Raw genomic sequence first — 18,557 nt, forward strand, 5'->3', positions numbered from 1 at the left:
GTGTGTGTTTGTTTGTTTTTACCCTTCCGCTACACTCTTAAGAAACTTAGCCGCTTCCGCCCGGGAGAGTGCCCTAACCGCGAGTCGGGTTGACAGGGCTGCTCGCATGCGCCGTCTCCACCGTGGTGTTTGTCGCAATGGGCGCTGCGCGGAGGGCTACATGGAATCTCGACTTTGCAGCTTGAAGTCATTTTGTTGGCGGCGCTGGTTACCGCGGCTACCTCCGCGCGGGCACTTGATTGTAACAGAAAGTAGTTCCGGCCCGTGTTGTTTCGGCCGAGGAGCCGTCGCCGCCATTTCAAGACCGTACTAGGTAGATGGCCAACTAGAGTTCCCAGGGTTCGAAGCCTGTAACTGCTGCCGCCGCTGAAGCCCTCCAGAGCATTGCTACGGCTGCTGCCCTTGTACTACTACCTCCAAATACGTTCTTGCCGGTAGTGGCGGCAGCAGGACCAGTTACCTTTTTTTTGCTCTCCCTCGAGAAGCTCCAGATGGCGTCTTCCGTGGGCAACGTGGCCGACAGCACAGGTACCGGTGTCCCGTTCTACCTTGGCAGATGCCCCCTTGGGGTCTCGCGCCGTCCTCTACCTTGTATCACTCCTTCCCTCCCTTACCTCGAACCATCCCCATTACATCAGTGACATTGCTGAGCTTCTCGTGGTAGATCGGGTTTTCCGCTGTCGTCCGCTTCCCGAACATTTCCTCCTCCTGCTTTGCTTGCTTTTTGCTCCCTTTCTTGCTTTGTTTTTATTTCGTAAATGTTGTAGCTTTCCACTCTCTCTGGGCGCTTCTATCACACGTGCGCGCTTAGAATGTCGTGGAATGGACTGCATTGGAATCCCTGCCCTTTCACTCCTTTGCAGCGGTTTTCTCCCCTAATTCCAGCTCTTCACCTCTCCTTTTTTCCCTCCGTCTCCCCCTCCAGCCTTTTCCCCTTAGCCAGATTTGGTCCTTCTCTGCCAATCTAGGGCGGGGGTGCCGTTCCGATGTAATCGTATCCTCACTTTGCATCACCCGAGGACGAGCAAAAGCTCGTCGATGGTGCCACAAGTCACCTCGAGAAGAGGGGACGTTGAGCAGCACCCCGCTAGGCAGTGCCTTTCTGGTGTTCTTTCGGTTGAGCGGTCCCGGTTTAGATTGGAAATTTCCAGGGGTTTCCTTTGCCATCGCTCAATTCCACCGCTGCCCTCAGCCTGGATTTCCCACCCTGTCCTCGGGGAACCACACCCTTCCCTTCGCGAGGTTGCCAGCCCTACTGTTCACTTCCTATCCTTGGGGGAGAAACCACCCCGACGCTGCTGCTTTGGCGTTGACCACCCTGCCCGCCCAATTCTCGCTTTGTGTTACTTTCTCGATGTATTCCTCCGCCGCCGCCTCTGGGTCTGCCATCCCCATTCTTTAGCCCAGCATCTCTTTATTCATAGGGTGTAATATTTTTTTAAGTTTCCATCCCTGCTTGAAGAGTTTGTAAAGCAACTGGAGTGTAGCTGCACAAGTACAAGGCGGTTGCCCTTTTAGACAATTCAGTCGCGAGCATTTGGTACTAAAAATACGAAAACAACCAAATTATAGGAGTGTCCTTCAGCTGCCTTTCCATATTGAGTCGATTTGGGCGGAAGGGGGTGGGGAATTGGGCTGCGCTTCTGAGGTTTCCCGCGAGGTTATTTTTTGGTTGTTTCTCAGTTGAGATGTGTGGAGGGTTTTAGTTCCTGTTTCTGGAAGTTGTGCTGTAAGTAGTAGGTGAATCGTCCATAGCATCTTATCCGTAATCGTAGGGAGTGGGATTAATAATTAGTCCGTGCCCCTCTCCCCACTTCTCCACCGTGATTTTCAAAGGTTTGAGATTCTGTACTAGCTTGCCCTTTTTAATGTGTTATTTTATTTGAGGAAGCTGTCGTTTCAAGTGTTAAAATAGATAAGCGGCATTGAAAAGTGACAAAGTAATGTGTGAAAACAAGGAGCTAGGAAGTTCTAGAAACTTAGCTAAAATGTAATTTTAGTTTCTATTAGAGAGATAACCTCTCCCAGATGTGGATGCCAGTCTCAGTGCTCTTTGTGTTGGTGGTCAGCTGTGCATTCTGTCAGGAAATTTACTTTGCTTTCCTCAGTATCCAGAGAACACTCATCAGCTCTAATGATTGGGGAGCTGGGCTCAAGTTTGAACTCGTCACCTTAACCTTGGTAGAATTAAAAAATTTGTCCATGGTTTCCCATTTCAACCAGCTAGTGAAGTGCTACGGTCGAATTCCCAGTTTAAGTATTTACAGTTGTGACAAGCAGTTTTTTTCCCCTCTTTGGGCTTTAGCTATATCCTTTAAAGATCTTGATGTATCTGGATTAAGTCAGTTGCAGCAAAGTGCTTTTATTTATTCGTTATGTTGCGCTTTATCAAATATCTTATATTTTAGCGTCCATCCCCCCTCCTCCCCAACGTTTTGACCATTGCAGTTGCAGATAACTGCCTGGTTTATATAGGCTTGTTTGCACTGTCTTAATCCTTTAGTCAATACCAGAGCTCTTTGGAAAATGTTAGTGCTAAACCAACGTGGGTGGGATTTAGCCAATTTAGTCTCCTTGTGAGTTTGGGATGGTAGAGGAGCAGTAAAATCTTGGGTCTTTATTTAAAATGTTTGATGACCCCTTTAACTATTTTGGCTGTTGACAAATGACAAACATCTTGTTTATCAGCTGTTTTAAAAATAGCACTTTGACTTTTTGGTTTTTCCCTTAGGCTCGTTTCTACTTGTCCTTTTAAAGAATTAAATTGTGAAATATACAAACACATTGATAGAATTTAAAGAGTTAACACATCTGGTGTCCTTACTGAGGTTAAGACTGGTAGATTGTTACCAGTACTCCACTTCCACAAATCCAACCTGAAATATGGTACAAAATATTAAGTTTTCCAATATGTTATTCTGGTATTATTAAGTCTTTGTGACCTTGCAAATCACACGTTTAATATTTTGTTTCTGTATGTAAACTAAGATATAAGGAATGATGTTCGGTGAATCCTTAGATGCTACCTATGATTTATAATTTAAAAGTACAAAGTATTTTTGGTCATAAAATGTAATCTCATTTGGAAGTAAATATTCCTTTCTAGTTTGGGAAAGTATTAATGGGTGAATTCTAAAAATGTCAATTCTGCACTTGATGTTAACTTGGAGATATAAATAACGTGCAGAACACTCTAGTGCTTTACATAGTTTCAAGCATTTCCATTTTTAAGTTAAATATACCATATTTTTACATTTTTTTGTTTACATTTCTAACTTTTTGTTTTCCCCCCTCCTTCCCTCAAATGTTTTGATGATTCTCCAGAACCAACGAAACGTATGCTTTCCTTCCAAGGGTTAGCTGAGTTGGCACATCGAGAATATCAGGCAGGAGATTTTGAGGCAGCTGAAAGACACTGCATGCAGCTCTGGAGACAAGAGCCAGACAATACTGGTGTGCTTTTATTACTTTCATCTATACACTTCCAGTGTCGAAGGCTGGACAGGTAGGAGATGTGGGGGTACCTGCTCGTGATTGCTGCCTCTGGGTGCTGAGCTTGAAAAATGATACTTAAATATTTGAACTTGAAATTTTTCCAGTACCGGGTTTCAACTGAGCCGCCAACGCACATCTGCTCTCTCTTGCCCACTTGTGACATGCCCAGCTGCCAGTTTTTCTCCTTCCTTTTGTGGTGGTGGTTATATTATCAGTATGACTAGGGACCTTTTCTAGATTTTTCTACCTGGGTCTGCTGCTTTCTAGACTCTGTTCAGGTAATAAATTATTATCAATGTATATCTGAGCATCCAGTCTCCCTTTCATGAGACCTGTCAGTTTGAGGGACTGAAATGCTCAGAAATGGTGGTTATGTATGCTGTGGCAGGAGATGCATACCTGAAGTTTCGTTAAGTTGTTATGGTGTGTTGCTTTTAGTTAATCAGTTGAATTAATCAAAAGGGAAGAATTTGTGTTCTTGTCCTTTTAATAATTGTCATTCTGGCATATTTAGACACTTAAAGATGTGCATCATCAAATCTTAACAAATGGAAAACGAGACTCGTGCACATAGCTTTTCATTTTTCATCTTAATGATCGTGATTTCCAATGTGTGTGGTTTTTTTTTTTTTTTTTTTTTTTGTGATGGAGTTTCGCTCTTGTTGCCCAGGCTGGAGTGTAGTGGCACCATCTCGGCTCACCACAACCTCTGCCTCCCAGGTTCAAGAGATTCTCCTGTCTCAGCCTCCCGAGTAGCTAGGATTACGGGCATGCAACACCACGCCCAACTCATTTTTGTATTTTTAGTAGAGATGGGGTTTCTCCATGTTGGTCAGGCTGGTCTTGAACTCCCGACCTCAGGTGATCTGCTAGCATTGGCCTCCCAAAGTGCTGGAATTACAGACGTGAGCCACCACGCCCAGCCAATGTGGTAGTTTTGTAACAAGACCCTAGTTAGAATTTTAAAAAAAAAATTTTTTTTTTTTTTTTTTGAGATGGAGTTTCACTCTTGTCACCCAGGCCGGAGTACAGTGGAGCAATCTCAACTCACTGCAACCGCCGCCTCCCAGGCTCAAGCGATTCTCCTGCCTCAGCCTCCCGAGTAGCTGAGATTACAGGCGCCCGCCATCATGCCTGGCTAATTTTTTGTATTTTTAGTAGAGACAGGGTTTCACCATGTTGGCCAGGCTGGTCTCGAACTCCTGACCTCAGGTGATCCTCCCAAAGTGCTGAGATTACAGGCGTGAGCCACTGCACCCAGCCAGTAATTTTGTTTAGTAAGAAAAAGCTTTTCATTTTGAAATCTAGAATACCTCCACTTTTGAAAATCTTTGATTTTCCAAAATTTTCTGGCTATGCACTAGTTCAAAGATAAGGTATTTATAATGAGCAATAGCGCAGGTCTCAAACTGTTTGAGTTGCATATGGGCCATACCTTCTTTTCTGTAATGTGAATACCCATGCATTAACACTTCTCACCTTTTCCAGATCTGCTCACTTTAGCACTCTGGCAATTAAACAGAACCCCCTTCTGGCAGAAGCTTATTCGAATTTGGGGAATGTGTACAAGGAAAGAGGGCAGTTGCAGGAGGCAATTGAGCATTATCGACATGCATTGCGTCTCAAACCTGATTTCATCGATGGTTATATTAACCTGGCAGCCGCCTTGGTAGCAGCGGGTGACATGGAAGGGGCAGTACAAGCTTACGTCTCTGCTCTTCAGTACAATCCTGTGAGTAAAATTTTAGTGGTTATTTTCCCTTCCTAGAAACCCAGAAAGAAACATAGTGTGATATTTCAGACACTAAAGTTGGTTTTCACATGGAATAAAGTCAAAAGTTTAGAAATGCTTATGTACTTAAAATGGTGAAATTGCTTTTAGCTGGTCTGCGTTATGTTAAAATATTTGTTTTATTTAGCAAGTTATATTAAAAAGCATAAAAATTCTTATTGCAAGAAACTACATCAATTTTAAAATAACACCTATAAAGTACAGGGCGCATGACTTTTTTTCTGCTGTGATTAACTTTGGATAAATTCTGGTAAGTGTTTGCAAGTTAATTGATTTTCAAGGAATTGTGGATAATGGGTCTTAATCTGTAAAATTTGTAATATAAAATAGTTTAAAACAAGATGCCACTATATGGAATGATGTGAAAACTAGGCTACAAAATTTCTTCCTCAATATCCTATTCTCTTTTCTTTCAATGTAATTAGAAGTGATAGAATTTACATGATACTACTTACACTGGGCTTTTGATTAGTTTAAAAATTTTTTTTGTCTAAGTTGCAGATGTATTCTGGGAACAAGTGAGGCTCAACTGGCAGACCTTAAATTCATACTGTGTTTAGGATCTCTGAAAGATACAAAAACATAAGACTTTCCCTCAGAACTTATGATGTAGTTAGAGAAAGTAGATGTAAACTTAAGAGGTAGGTGACAGTGGGGTTACAGAAATCTAGAAAAAGTTCCCAAGTTACATTGTCAACATTCAGTTTTGTAACCTACCTGGAAATGGCTAAGTTTATTTTAGCTACCATTTACTGAAAGTCTGTGTGGTCACTCTACTGACAGCTTCAAATCATTGGTCTTAGTTAATCCTCACAATAATTCTTCAAAATAGATGATATTATTTCTGATTTTATCAATTAAAAAACAAACCATGGACTCAGGGTTATGTGGCTTTCTTGGGATCACAAAGCTAGTAATGAAGTATTAATAGATATTAAAACCTGAGTCTGAATATCCTCAAAGCAAATGTCGAAGTGAAAAGAAATAAAAGTGGGATAATGTGCCCAGAGGGCACCTACCCATCAAAGCAGCCCTTAGCACAATCAAAAAACCATTGATCATATCCTGCTGTCCCTTAATCTCCATTTTATTGGTTAGGAAACTAAAACTAAATTTAGTAGTTTGCTCAAAGATCCGAAGTCACTTTTCATGATGACATCTATTAACAATTTTTGTAGTTAATTTTGAGAGTTTAAACATGTCCTTTTAAAAAAATCCATTGCTTTAAAAAAATTTTTTTAAGAGATGGAGTCTTGCTATGTTGCCCAGGCTGTACTCATACTCCTGGGCTCAAGCAATCCTTCTGCCTCCACCTCCAGAGTAGCTGGGAGTACAGGTGTGTGCCACCACACCCAGCTTCTAAATTTTTTGGTTTTTGAATGGATACAGTGAATACCTCCAGTTAGCACTCTTGGAGGTAGCAAATGAAACTAATTTCTCGTCTTTTCAGAGACACTCAGTGTATATATATGTACATTTGAGTGACTTTTTGTAAGTTTTATTGCAATACTAATCTAGCTAGTTACCCACATAAAGTTTTAGGGAGACCAGTATGTGCTGCCACTGGGCCTTGGACCCCATTTTTCCCAGGGATCAGGGCTCACCTCTGTACCCAGTTGTCACAGTAAGTTCTTTCCCTTTATTAATCAGGTTGATTCTACTCTTGTTGATAGTGTACTCTCTTACACAGCTGTGATTCTTGCCATCTTTAACTCTGATGCCCTTGGCTCGGATTTCCAGTTGCCTATGTGTGTAGCAGAGCAGTCATTGCTACTGATAGTGTACCAAGCAGTAGGAGCATGTTGAGAAGGAAAACTAAAGTGAGAGATGGAACCATGCTATTTAATATCTAACCTGCTGTTAGCAGGAAGCTTATTGTTGTACCCTACCAAGGAAGTGAGATAGTACTAAGATAAATCATGGGATTACCTCTTGAATGCATTGAATGGCCATGTGTTCTCATCTGGTTCTATGTTTCTTCTAGTGGAAGGTGCTACTTTACTTATTTATTACTGTTTTTACCAATAAGAATGAAAATGGGATTGTGCAGATTCCCTTGATTTCAACTAAATGTGCCATAGTGATCATATTTTAATTTATTTCAGGATATCTAAAGTCTTAACTAGATTTAAACTTACTGTCAAATGCCTGTTGTCAATTCAGTAGTGGTAGAATCTTGCGTCTGTTCCTTATGTTCTTGTTGACAGTGCTTAAATGCATCATTAGTACATTGTGGGCCTGAATCATAGATGTAGTTGGCATTCTATGAAAAATGGTTAAAGAAACTCAGGTTATTTTGGTTTTGCAGCAGTGAAAGAGTAGAATGTTAAGGTAGTATCTTTTGTAACCTTGGTAACTGTTTTCAACAGTGTTTATCTTTTTAAGTTAATAGATACATCAATTTAGAAGTTGTTCTCTGTGACTTGATTAGAGAAATTATCTTTGACACAGCTATCATTTTTTTTTTTTTTTTTTTTTTTTGAGACGGAGTCTCGCTCTGTCACCCAGGCTGGAGTGCTGTGGCCGGATCTCTGCTCACTGCAAGCTCCGCCTCCCGGGTTCACGCCATTCTCCTGCCTCAGCCTCCTGAGTAGCTGGGACTACAGGCGCCCGCCACCTCACCCGGCTAGTTTTTTGTATTTTTTAGTAGAGACAGGGTTTCACCGTGTTAGCCAGGATGGTCTCGATCTCCTGACCTCGTGATCCGCCCGTCTCGGCCTCCCAAAGTGCTGGGATTACAGGCTTGAGCCACCGCGCCCGGCTGACACAGCTATCATTTTTTTCATTCTGAATTATCTTCTATAATGTTGGGTGTTTTCATAATTTTGGTAAGATTTTAGTCTGTCTTTTTTTTTTTTTTTTTTTTTTTTTGGAGACGGAGTTTTGCCCTTGTCACCCAGGCTGGAGTGCAGTGGTGCGATCTCGGCTCACTGCAACCTCTGCCTCCTGGGTTCAAACGATTCTTCTGCCTCAGCCTCCGAAGTAGCTGGGATCACGGGGGCCCACCACCACGCCTGGCTAATTTTTTGTATTTTTAGTAGAGACAGGGTTTCACCATGGTGGCCAGGCCTGTCTTGAACTCCTGACCTCAGGTGATCTGCCAGCTTCAGCCTCCCAAAGTGTTGGGATTACAGGCGTGATCCACTGTGCCCGGCCAGTCTGTTGTATTTGAAGGTCTTATTGCAGATAGCATCTTGCAGTGGCAGCACATGTTCTTTTACATGATGACTCAGCTAGAGTTGCCTATACCTGGCAATTCCTTTTACAAATTATGTATAAAATTATCTTTTGTGTAACGGCTATAACCCTGAGTTGTTTTAAACAGGTCTGTTTCTGAATCTATAGGTTGTTGAATTGTTGCTTGTGCTTTGATTGTGGATGCACAGAACGGAGAGCTGCTGGCATCCTGGCCATCATGTGTGTTCCTGTCGTGTTATTTATTACTGCTGAGCCTCACTTATACAGCTGCACTGTAGAAAACCATACATTTCGATTCTTTTTGTTCTGCTTTTTGTTAAGGTTGCTGTGCAAATGTCGTATTTAAATACGTGAGTGCTTATTGTGTATGCAGTGCTTTGTTAGGAATTGGGGAGATGTGTTGTGGTTGAAGTTGCGGGTTATAATATAAGACAGGACCTAACCCATAAAGGAAAAAATGGTGTAAGCTCCTCGGATGATAATTGTTGGAGAGTATTAATCAGAAGATTTCCTCGAGTGGGTGCTTATAACCTAAGCATTCTGTAGGAAGGTAAATAGCAAGTAGACTTCCTTGGCTGAAGTGGTAGTCAAGTAGTAACAAGAAGTGAATGTAGTAGAGGAGAGTCAATTGGAAGATTTAGAAAGAATAGAGAGGCTGAGGAGTTTGAATTTAATTTGAGAGGCAATTGAGAATTACTGTAGGTTTTTATCGACCTGATTTTACTTCATATGTATGTATGTGTCTAGATGTTGTGGCTGGTGGGGGTGGGAGGCTCTAGGGGGAAAGGCAGGAAACTGATGCAATCTTAGGAGGAATAGTTCTATAGGAAAATTTTACTCATTTCCATCTCCTTTTATTCTCACGATTTTCCCTTGTTTACAGTGCCTCCTCCTTTGTCTATTAAAACCCTTCTCATCCTTCAAGGCCCAGCTTAAACATTTCTTATGAGCTCATCATCTCGTTCTCTTAAAATTCTTTACTACTGAGTGGGCATTTAGTGTGTGCCTTGTCTTTTCACATAGATTTTAAGTGCCTCTTGATGATAAGGATTCTATATCTTTTCCCTACAGTTCCAGGCATGTTATTGAATTGAATAACAGTTTGCATGAAATGTATTAACCGGGGATGGATAGAATGGGCTAGTTTTGAGAAATATAACTGTCAAAAATGTTTTGATTTGATAGATGAAGCAGAAGTGATATCTTAGGTTTTGAACTTTTGGGAGAATGGTGGTGCCCTTGCGTTTTCTAGAAATTAGCTGTTCATGCACATAGATTTGGATCCCCAGACAGGAGAATTGGATTTCACCGTTACAATTAATACGATGTTTTAGCTTTTTCTAAAACTGTCTTATTGATTATCTTATAGTAATCTTGAAGATAATCTATTTTTAACTATGAGCATTGTGTTAACTTGATTTAGTATACTGTAATGGATCTATATGATAACAACAAAATATAGATAGACAGATACACTGTCAGGACTTAAGTGGCATCCATCCAAGAGTTCATAGAAACTAGAGGGTAATAAAATTATGCATTGGTTGGCTACTATGTATGGCCATTACAGTCATTGTTGGAGAATTATTGCAAGACTTCTGATTATTATGGCTTAGAAAAGGCATAGGAATTGGTAAAAGTCCAAACATAAATAACCACAATTATCAAGTAGTAGAAGGAGCTTGTATGAATGGATTGGATTATACAGTCATGGTCTGCCAAAACAGGGGTAACTCTTTAAGTTTAGAAAAAACATAACCATACAAAGTAGATAGCAAGATTATATAATTCATTACTTCTGAGAGTATAGTGTTAAAAAGTGCTCAGACTAATTAGAGGAGAAGTCCAATAAGATTAATGGTACCTTTGATGTTTTGAGGATTAGTATTAGCCTTTTGTGCTCGAAGTGATGGGAGACAACCTAACTCTCTAGAACATCAGTCATTGCTTGAGGGACAGTACTGAGTCAGGAAGATCATGGAACTGACCCAGTATGGCTGACTGTAAGATTGTTGTGTGGCAGCCTGTACTTTGTTGGCAGACTTTTTGGTTCACCTGATGGATGATATTATACAACCACAAAAGCTGTTTATCAGTAGAATTAATGAACTGATTTTGGAAACCATAATATAGTTCCAGAGCAAATCATATATATGATGATTTTTCGGCACAGTTGACAGAATTTCACTTTCTAGGACTTAAGTCTCTTTCACCCATGGAACAGTTTGGAATAATAAGCGTACTTCCTATTGTCATTGTTTCTGCCTGTCGACTGGTAGATGTGACTGACAATGGCAAAATAGGGCAAATAAAAATTTAAGCTCACTGTCGTGATAAGTGTCTCATCCAGATGAACGGACTGGTGAGTCAGATGACTAGCAGCACAATTGAGCTGCTAATAAAAAGCAGAGTCAACTGCTTTTCATTATTCATCCACTCAACTCTAATGGCACTTAATACTAATGAGTAATCTAGTGGCAGGTGCCAGGATCGAGGCTTTGGTTGGATAATTCTTTTGCCCGATAGTGAAATGAAGTCAGGGTTTCTAAATATGCCTGACAGCCTAAGGGGAGGTTTGCTCATAGGTAGTCATTTGCTAAATATGTTTTTTAACACTCTGGAAAATTTTTGGTCCTTGACACAGGAGTGATTCATCATAACCTTGAATAACATAGTTGGACAAATATTTGAGATGTGTGTGTATATATATATTCCTTTTCTTTTTTTTTTGAGACAAGAGTCTCTGTCGCCCAGGCTGGAGTGCAGTGGCGCGATCTCAGCTAACTGCAGTCTCTGCCTCCTGGGTTCACCCGATTCTCCTGCTTAAGCCTCCCAAATAGCTGGGATTACAGGCACACGCCGCCATACCCGGCTAATTTTATATTTTTAGTAGAGATGGGGTTTCACCATGTTGGCCAGGTTGGTCTCGAACTCCTGACCTCAGGTGATTCTCCCACCTTGCCTTCCCAAAGTGCTGGGATTACAGGCATGAGCTCCCGTGCCCAGCCTGATATATATATATTTTTTTTAACGTGACTGACATTTGGGGAGGAGAGAAAGAAGTTCTAGTAAGGTCCCATAGTCTTTTACGTGAAGCTAATGGGGCCAAATGCATTTCAACATTCAGAATTTTTAGGATGTTAGAAAGATAATACCATATATAAAACACCCAGAAAGGTCTGGAGCAGCACCTTTTAGTAAAACACATTTATATTTCTGCAGCAAAAGATAGGAGTATTCATACTAAGTGAGATAACTAAATTCTATAAATAGTTTCATGTCACCTCAAGTCAGGTTTAACCCTCAAATGAGTTTTTGGAACTTTTTGGGATTTGGAATTGTGGATGAGGGGTTGTGGTCCTGCACTGAAGTTTGTCAGGCAGTATCTTTAGTTGATAGAATAAAATGGCAGGGAGCTAGATGCTTAAAAGTGATTTGAAGATATTTTTAATTGACAAAGCAGAGTATAATTAATGACAGTGTCTCTGGGTTTCTAGGATTTGTACTGTGTTCGCAGTGACCTGGGGAACCTGCTCAAAGCCCTGGGTCGCTTGGAAGAAGCCAAGGTAGGTGTTTGATAGAACACATTTAAACATCAGTGTTATGAAAACTTGTACTTTTTGCCAAGTCTTCAACTCTTCATTGAGCTATCTTCACAAAACAGTCCTTTGAAACTGAGGAAAACTGACGGCATGAATCGCCTCAGAATAGAGCAAGGCCAGGCTTTGGCATATCTGTTCTAAATCTGGGGGTAAAGCAAGAACCTGAACATTTTGGAGCCTTTCTGCTGAGCTAGACCATCTTTATAACACTGGGCTCCGTCATGATCTTATGTGGGAATAAATAACATTCCTTCAAATCTGAGGCTTGCCTGCTGGTGACAAGCAGAGCGCCTGTGATTTGGCTCAAGACTCCTATATGATGCAGGTGCCATTGAAAATGCTGCTCTTCTAAGTCCTTTGTGGCTTGTAAGTGGAGAAGAATTTCATCCAAATGTTACCCTGTAATACTGGCATTTAAAATTCTTATTTAACCTTCCTCCCTTCATCTTCCTCACCCTTTACAGTGGAAGAAAGGCTGTTAAAATGATTGCAAATTAATAATTGGAACATCCTGTCCCTTCTTGTCCCCGCTCCCTTCCCAAGTTCCTTTTTCCTCTTTTCCAATCCTAGTTGTCTACCTTCTTTTCTTCCTCATTTCCTTCTTTTATTCCTCCCCACCCCAACCCCTTAAAAAAAGGTCAGAAGGACAAAGCTGGTTTGTTTGGGAAATGGACTGATCGAAAGAAAACTTGCCAAAGTGGAAAGGTGGCTTTTAGCATTCTGTGTTTCAAAATAATGAATTTGAACACCAGGTTGGGTTAATTAAAGCTTTTGGTATAATTTAAAATTAAATTTATAATGCAGTTGTCTTGTTACAAGCCACCTTACGCAACCGCGCTGCAGGGGTGAGGAGTGGGGAGAAACCAGAATGCTTCTGAAACTCCCACCTGTTGCTCTGAGCCCCACGCGCATGCTAATGCGTGGAGTGTATGCGCAGCGTAGCTGTCTGTTTGACTGCTTCATCCAGGGAGGGAGAAGGCTTTTCAGCACCATCTGATGTTAAAAGGCACAGTTTTAAGTGCACAGCTCATAAATTCTGCTGACATTTTGGATTAACCTTATGTAGGTTGCCAGCTAATGAATTGTAATTGATTTCAATCTTAGCCGATAAATCTAATAGGTAATTTATAGAACAAATATTTGATAAGCTCCTATTAATTGTCACCCCACCAAGCGGACAGCTAACATGAATTGCACTTCACTGCAGCTTTAGAGATCGGTTTAGGCTGAGACATTGCGCCTGCCTTAGGTTGCTGACTTCTTTATTTCAGAGCTCTGGAGACACCTAGTTTGAAAAATGTTATTCTGTTTTTTTGTGAGAACTTAGTAAACAAGAAAATACTCTTGAGTGAAATGCAATGTATTTCTTTTGTAATCAGTGCATTTGAAAATTCAAGCCAGCATATTCCTAGTAGATGGAAGCAAAATTAAGTTGTCTTTGTAGAAAATGAAGAGCCTTTCTTCCAGCAAAAATCCCTGCTGTATGCAATAGCCCTGATTAACCCTCTCCCTTCTGCATGTTTCCCATGTTACAGACTTGAGACTGTCCTCATTCCCATATGTAATAGACATCCAAAGAATTTCAATTGCTTTGTTGAACTTTTACTAATGATCTTGTTTTTATTTTCTCTCTTGTTTTTGGTTTTTCACCATTGATATTGTATTTAGAAGGTTTCAGGTGGGTGAAACCTCCTATTCCATGCGTAAGGTGCCTCGCTGAAGGGAGCTCGAGGCCTGGATCTAGGGCAGACACACAACCTCCTCCTCCTCTTCCAGCAAGGAACGCACCGAAAAGTCACATGATGAGAAATATGGTAACGGGTTTGTAACTGCCACAGCAAAACAATTTGCCTCCATGCCTGAATCTTCTGTCTTGTGGCTTCAGAAACAGCTTAAAATAATTTTATTTACAAGCAAGTTATGTAAGAGAATGTTTTATACTATAGCCACAATTCTGTCAAAGATAAGTAAAAGTTAATTGATGTTAAAAATTATTAGAGATAATTTACTTAGTAAAAGCTTCTAACTCTTCTTGTTGTTCATTTTTTTTCCTTTTTTCTTCTTTGTTTGGATTGCAGCATTCTGCTCTTCTGATGATGCGCTGTGACCCTGCAGTAGCGCACAGGCTGCGCAGCGTTAATGCGCATTGCGTGCGAATGAACCCCTGTGAACGGTTGACTAGATGAGTAATCTGATTGACTGGCTCCCTCAGTCCTATTCTGTAGCCTTTTTGGATAAAATTGGGTTTTAACGTACCTCGAGTCCAACTAATCTCATTAAACGAATATTCTCTATGGGCCTGTCTAGTAGATTAATGGATCTGGTTGGCCGTTTGCTGCGTCTGGGGGTGTTCTATGTAGCGCAGCAGTTCGCAGCGATTGCGCAGTGCGATGCTGTTAGGTTGCGCAAGCGATGTTTGCGCTCGCATTACAGGGACCTCAACCTAGGTGCAATCCTGTCATGTGAGGTTTCAGCTTCAGTCCTCCTTGGGAGACAGGGGCATTGTGACAATGTAACTTAAAGCCTGGCTTTATGGTATCCAACTTGGCAGAAAGACATTTTTCTCTTCAGTAGCATAGTTTTGATGTTAGTGAGGAACGTTGTTGAAGAGCAGCGTTTCCCAAAATGTGTTTCATAGTATTCTAATAAAATGCCCAATGAAAGAAGAGTTCCATGGTCAACTAAGTTCAGGGAACCCTGTTATACTATTAAAGGCTTAGGGAAGTCCAGTAAAGAAACCCGTTTTCCTAATTTATTTGATCATGAACTCCCTTTTTTTCAGCCATACCTCTTAACACCTCATAGAACACACTTTGGGAAACAGTGGGGGTAGGAAAACTCGGCCTCAAGTTGTGCCCTCTAGATAGCACTTGAAAACATGACAAGGGCCAGTAGTTGTTTGGGTAAGAGAACTCCAGCATAGAGCCTTATAGCACCTGACTTCCTAGTTAAGTCCCAGTGTAAGGGTTGGTCTTTGGTTGGCAGAACTGAACATGGTGGTTTGCACTTGGGTTCTGGTGGCGCAGGCGCAGGAGCAGCCAGCTGTGGCAGCGCATTAGTTTTGGCGCAAGCGAGCCTATGCTGCAGGGTCACTTTTGGCTGGTCAGAGAAGGAATAATGATATCACCTTCTTCCCCCCTCCCCCCAATCTTTTTTTTTTCCCTTTACAAATTTTCCCCTTTCCCTTTACCTCCTTTCCCTCCCATCTTCTTTCATTAACCCCTCCTAAGGCATGTTATTTGAAAGCAATTGAGACGCAACCGAACTTTGCAGTAGCTTGGAGTAATCTTGGCTGTGTTTTCAATGCACAAGGGGAAATTTGGCTTGCAATTCATCACTTTGAAAAGGTTAGTCATTAAATTAATAATTGGTATTTTTGAAGTGCTTACGTGTGTAGTGTTTTTACTAGAACTAAATAATAGGTGTTAACCAGTCACATTATATCTTTGTTTCTCTGGCAGTATAGGCAGTATGTGACTTACAGAGAACAATGACTTGACTTAAATATTTTTTCAACTTGACAGTGGTGCAAAAGAGATACACAATAGAAATTGTACTTTGAGTACCCATGTAGCCATTCTGGTTTTCCCTTTCAGTACAAGATTCAGTAAATTACATGAGATGCCCAACACACTATTATAAAATAGGAAGGAGGCTGAGGCAGGAGGATCACTTGAGCCCAGGAGTTTGAGGCTGTAGTGAGCTATGACCATGCCACTGTACTTAGCCTGAGTGACAGAGTGAGACCCTGTCTCTAAGATTAAAAAATAAAAAGGTACCATAAAGACACATGCACGCGTATGTTCATCACTTCACAATAGCAAAGACATGGAATCAGCCTAGATGCCCATCAATGGTGGGCTAAAGAAAATGTGGTACATATATGCCATGGAATACCATGTAGCCATCACAAATGAAATCATGTCCTTTGCAGCAGCATGGACGCAGCTGGAGGTTATTATCCTAAGTGAATTAATGCAGGAACAGAAAACCAAATACTGCACGTACTCACAAGTGGGAGCTAAGCATTGGGTATACATGGACAGAAAGGGGAACAATAGACAGCGGGGCTTACTTGAGGATGGAGGGTGGGAGGAGTGTGAGGGTACAAAAACTACTCACCGGGTGCTATGATGGACAAAATCATTTGTATACCAAATTGCTGTGACACAATTTACCCATGTAACAAACCTGCATGTGTACCCCGAACCTAAAATAAATGTTGGAATTAAAATAAAACTCATATTAAAGTTTTAAAAAAGGGCTTTGTATTAGATAATTTTGCCCAACTGTAGACTAATGTGTTCTGAGCATGTTTAAAATGAGGCTAGGTGGGCCAGGTACGGTAGCTCACACCTGTGATCCCAGTGCTTTGGGAAGCCAAGGGCAGATTGCTTGAACTTAGGAGTTGAAGACCAGCCTGGACAACATAACGAGACCCTGTCTCTACAAAAATTTTAGCTGGGTGTGGTGGTGTGCTCCTGTAGTCCCAGCCATTTGCAGGGCTGAGGTGGGAAGATTGCTTGGGCCTGGGAGCTGGAGGTTGCAGTGAGCCGAGATTGCACCACTGCACTCCAGCCTGGGTGACAAAGTGAGACCCTGTCTCAAAAAAAAAAAAAAAAAAAAATTAGGCTAAGCTAGGATGTTCAGTAAGTGTTTTAAATGCATTTCGACTTAAGGTATTTTCAACTTATGATGGGTGTATTGGGACATCATCCTAAGTTGAGGAACATCTTTATTGCAGTGTTTCCTGGATAGTACACGGTATGGCAGTTTCCAGTTTTGTGTTGAAAATGTACTTTAGGCTGTGTACAGTGGCTCACACCTGTAACCAGCACTTTGGGAGGCTGAGGTAGGAGGACTACTTGAGCCTAGTAGTTTGAGACCAGCCTGGGCAACATAGTAAGACCCTATCTCTACAGAAAATACAAAAAGTAGCCACGCATGGTGGCGCACGCCTGTAGTCACAGCTACTGGGGAGGCTGAGATGGGAGGATCACCTGAGCTTGGGAGTTTGAGTCTGCAGTGAGCTGTGATCATGCCACTGCACTCCAGCCTGGGCGACGGAGTGAGACCCTGTCTCAAAAAAAATGTGCTTTAGTAATTAAAAAGTGATTTTTATAAGTGGGCTTTAAAGAAGCAGGGCTTCTTGGTGAAAAGGCAGATTCCAAGTCTGGGGCAGGAAATTTAAAAAATGTTTTGGAATGTCTGGTCATACCAAAAAGCAAGGAAGCTTTGACATACTACTTTGTGTCAAAAGGACTCAGGAAGCAACTTGAGGAGGCTCCCACTGGCTAAAGATAAAGATGGAGACTTGAGCATCAATAAGAATAATAACTGAAATATACTACAGCTTACCAAATATGTTTAAATCTATGAGCTCATAATTATGCTAAAACATTCATTGGTCACCTTTGGAAGACTTATATATATATTAAGGAGCAATTAATTGGAAAACTGGTTAAAAAGAGAAGAATAAAGTGTTTGAGGAACCTCTATACTAGTTCCCAAAACGGCTTTACCAGTTTATACTTCCCCCATCAGTTACAAGGCTTCCCTTTCTTTACATCCTCACTAATACTTGTTATTCATCCTTTTGATGATAGCTATACTAACAAGTGTGAGATGCTAACTCATGGTTTTATTTTGCATTTCCTTGATGATTAGTGATGTTGAGCATAGTTTTTATGTATCTTACTTGACATTTTTTTTTTTTTTTTTGAGATGAGATCCTGCTCTGTTGCCCAGGCTGGAGTGCAGTGGCGTCATAATAGCTCATTGCAACCTCAAACTCCTGAGCTCAAACCTCCCATCCTGACCTCCCAAAGTGATGGGATTACAGACATGAGCCACTGTGCCTGGCCTGTACCTCTTCTTTTGAGAAATGTCTGTTTAGATCCTTTGCCTGTAGTTTAATGGGTGTATTTGCTACTGAGTTGAGTTCCTTATCCCTTTATCAGATGTATAGTTTGCAAATCTCCTAACCCAGGGGTTGCCTATTCACGCTGTGTAATTGTTTCCTTTACCGTGCAGAAGCTTTTTAGTTTGATGCAATCTCATTGCGTATTTTTGCTTTTGTTACCTGTGCTTTATACTAAGTGAAATAAACCAGGCACAGAAAGTTAGATACTGTATTATATCACGTATTTGTGGAATCTGAAAAAGGTGATTTCATAGAAACAGTAGAAAGTGGTGAGGCTTGGGGGGTGGAGGAGGGATGGGGGAAAGGGAGATATTGGTCAAAGTGCACAAAGTTTCAGTTAGACTGGAGGAATAAGTTTTAGTGATCTATAGTACTACATGGTGACCACAGTTGTTAATCATGTATATTTCAAAATTGCAAAAAGAATAGGTTTTTAATGTCCTCAACCACAGAAAATAGGTGATGGATATGTTAATTAGCTTGGTTGAATATTTCTAAAATGTATACATGGATCAAACCATCCCATTGTATGCCATAAATATACACA

General features: G+C 41.1%; 1 protein-coding gene across 2 annotated transcripts in view; it reads left to right on the plus strand.

The window, feature by feature from the left end:
* The first annotated feature begins 295 nt into the window (after positions 1 to 295).
* The window catches only part of OGT (O-linked N-acetylglucosamine (GlcNAc) transferase), a 41,055-nt gene continuing 22,793 nt past the window's right edge, over positions 296 to 18,557 (plus strand). Inside the window, exons 1-5 of one of the 2 annotated variants that reach the window (XM_015127666.3) lie at positions 296 to 528; positions 3,325 to 3,505; positions 4,984 to 5,227; positions 11,983 to 12,051; positions 15,318 to 15,434. In XM_015127666.3, coding sequence (XP_014983152.1) covers positions 492 to 528; positions 3,325 to 3,505; positions 4,984 to 5,227; positions 11,983 to 12,051; positions 15,318 to 15,434 — 648 coding nt within the window. In that variant the 5' untranslated portion in view covers positions 296 to 491. The remainder of the gene's footprint in view (positions 529 to 3,324; positions 3,506 to 4,983; positions 5,228 to 11,982; positions 12,052 to 15,317; positions 15,435 to 18,557) is intronic. The other variant, XM_015127667.3, reaches the window with a different exon arrangement.

This window comes from Macaca mulatta, chromosome X, assembly GCF_049350105.2.
Source record: "Macaca mulatta isolate MMU2019108-1 chromosome X, T2T-MMU8v2.0, whole genome shotgun sequence".
Classification (NCBI taxonomy): Eukaryota; Metazoa; Chordata; class Mammalia; order Primates; family Cercopithecidae; genus Macaca; species Macaca mulatta.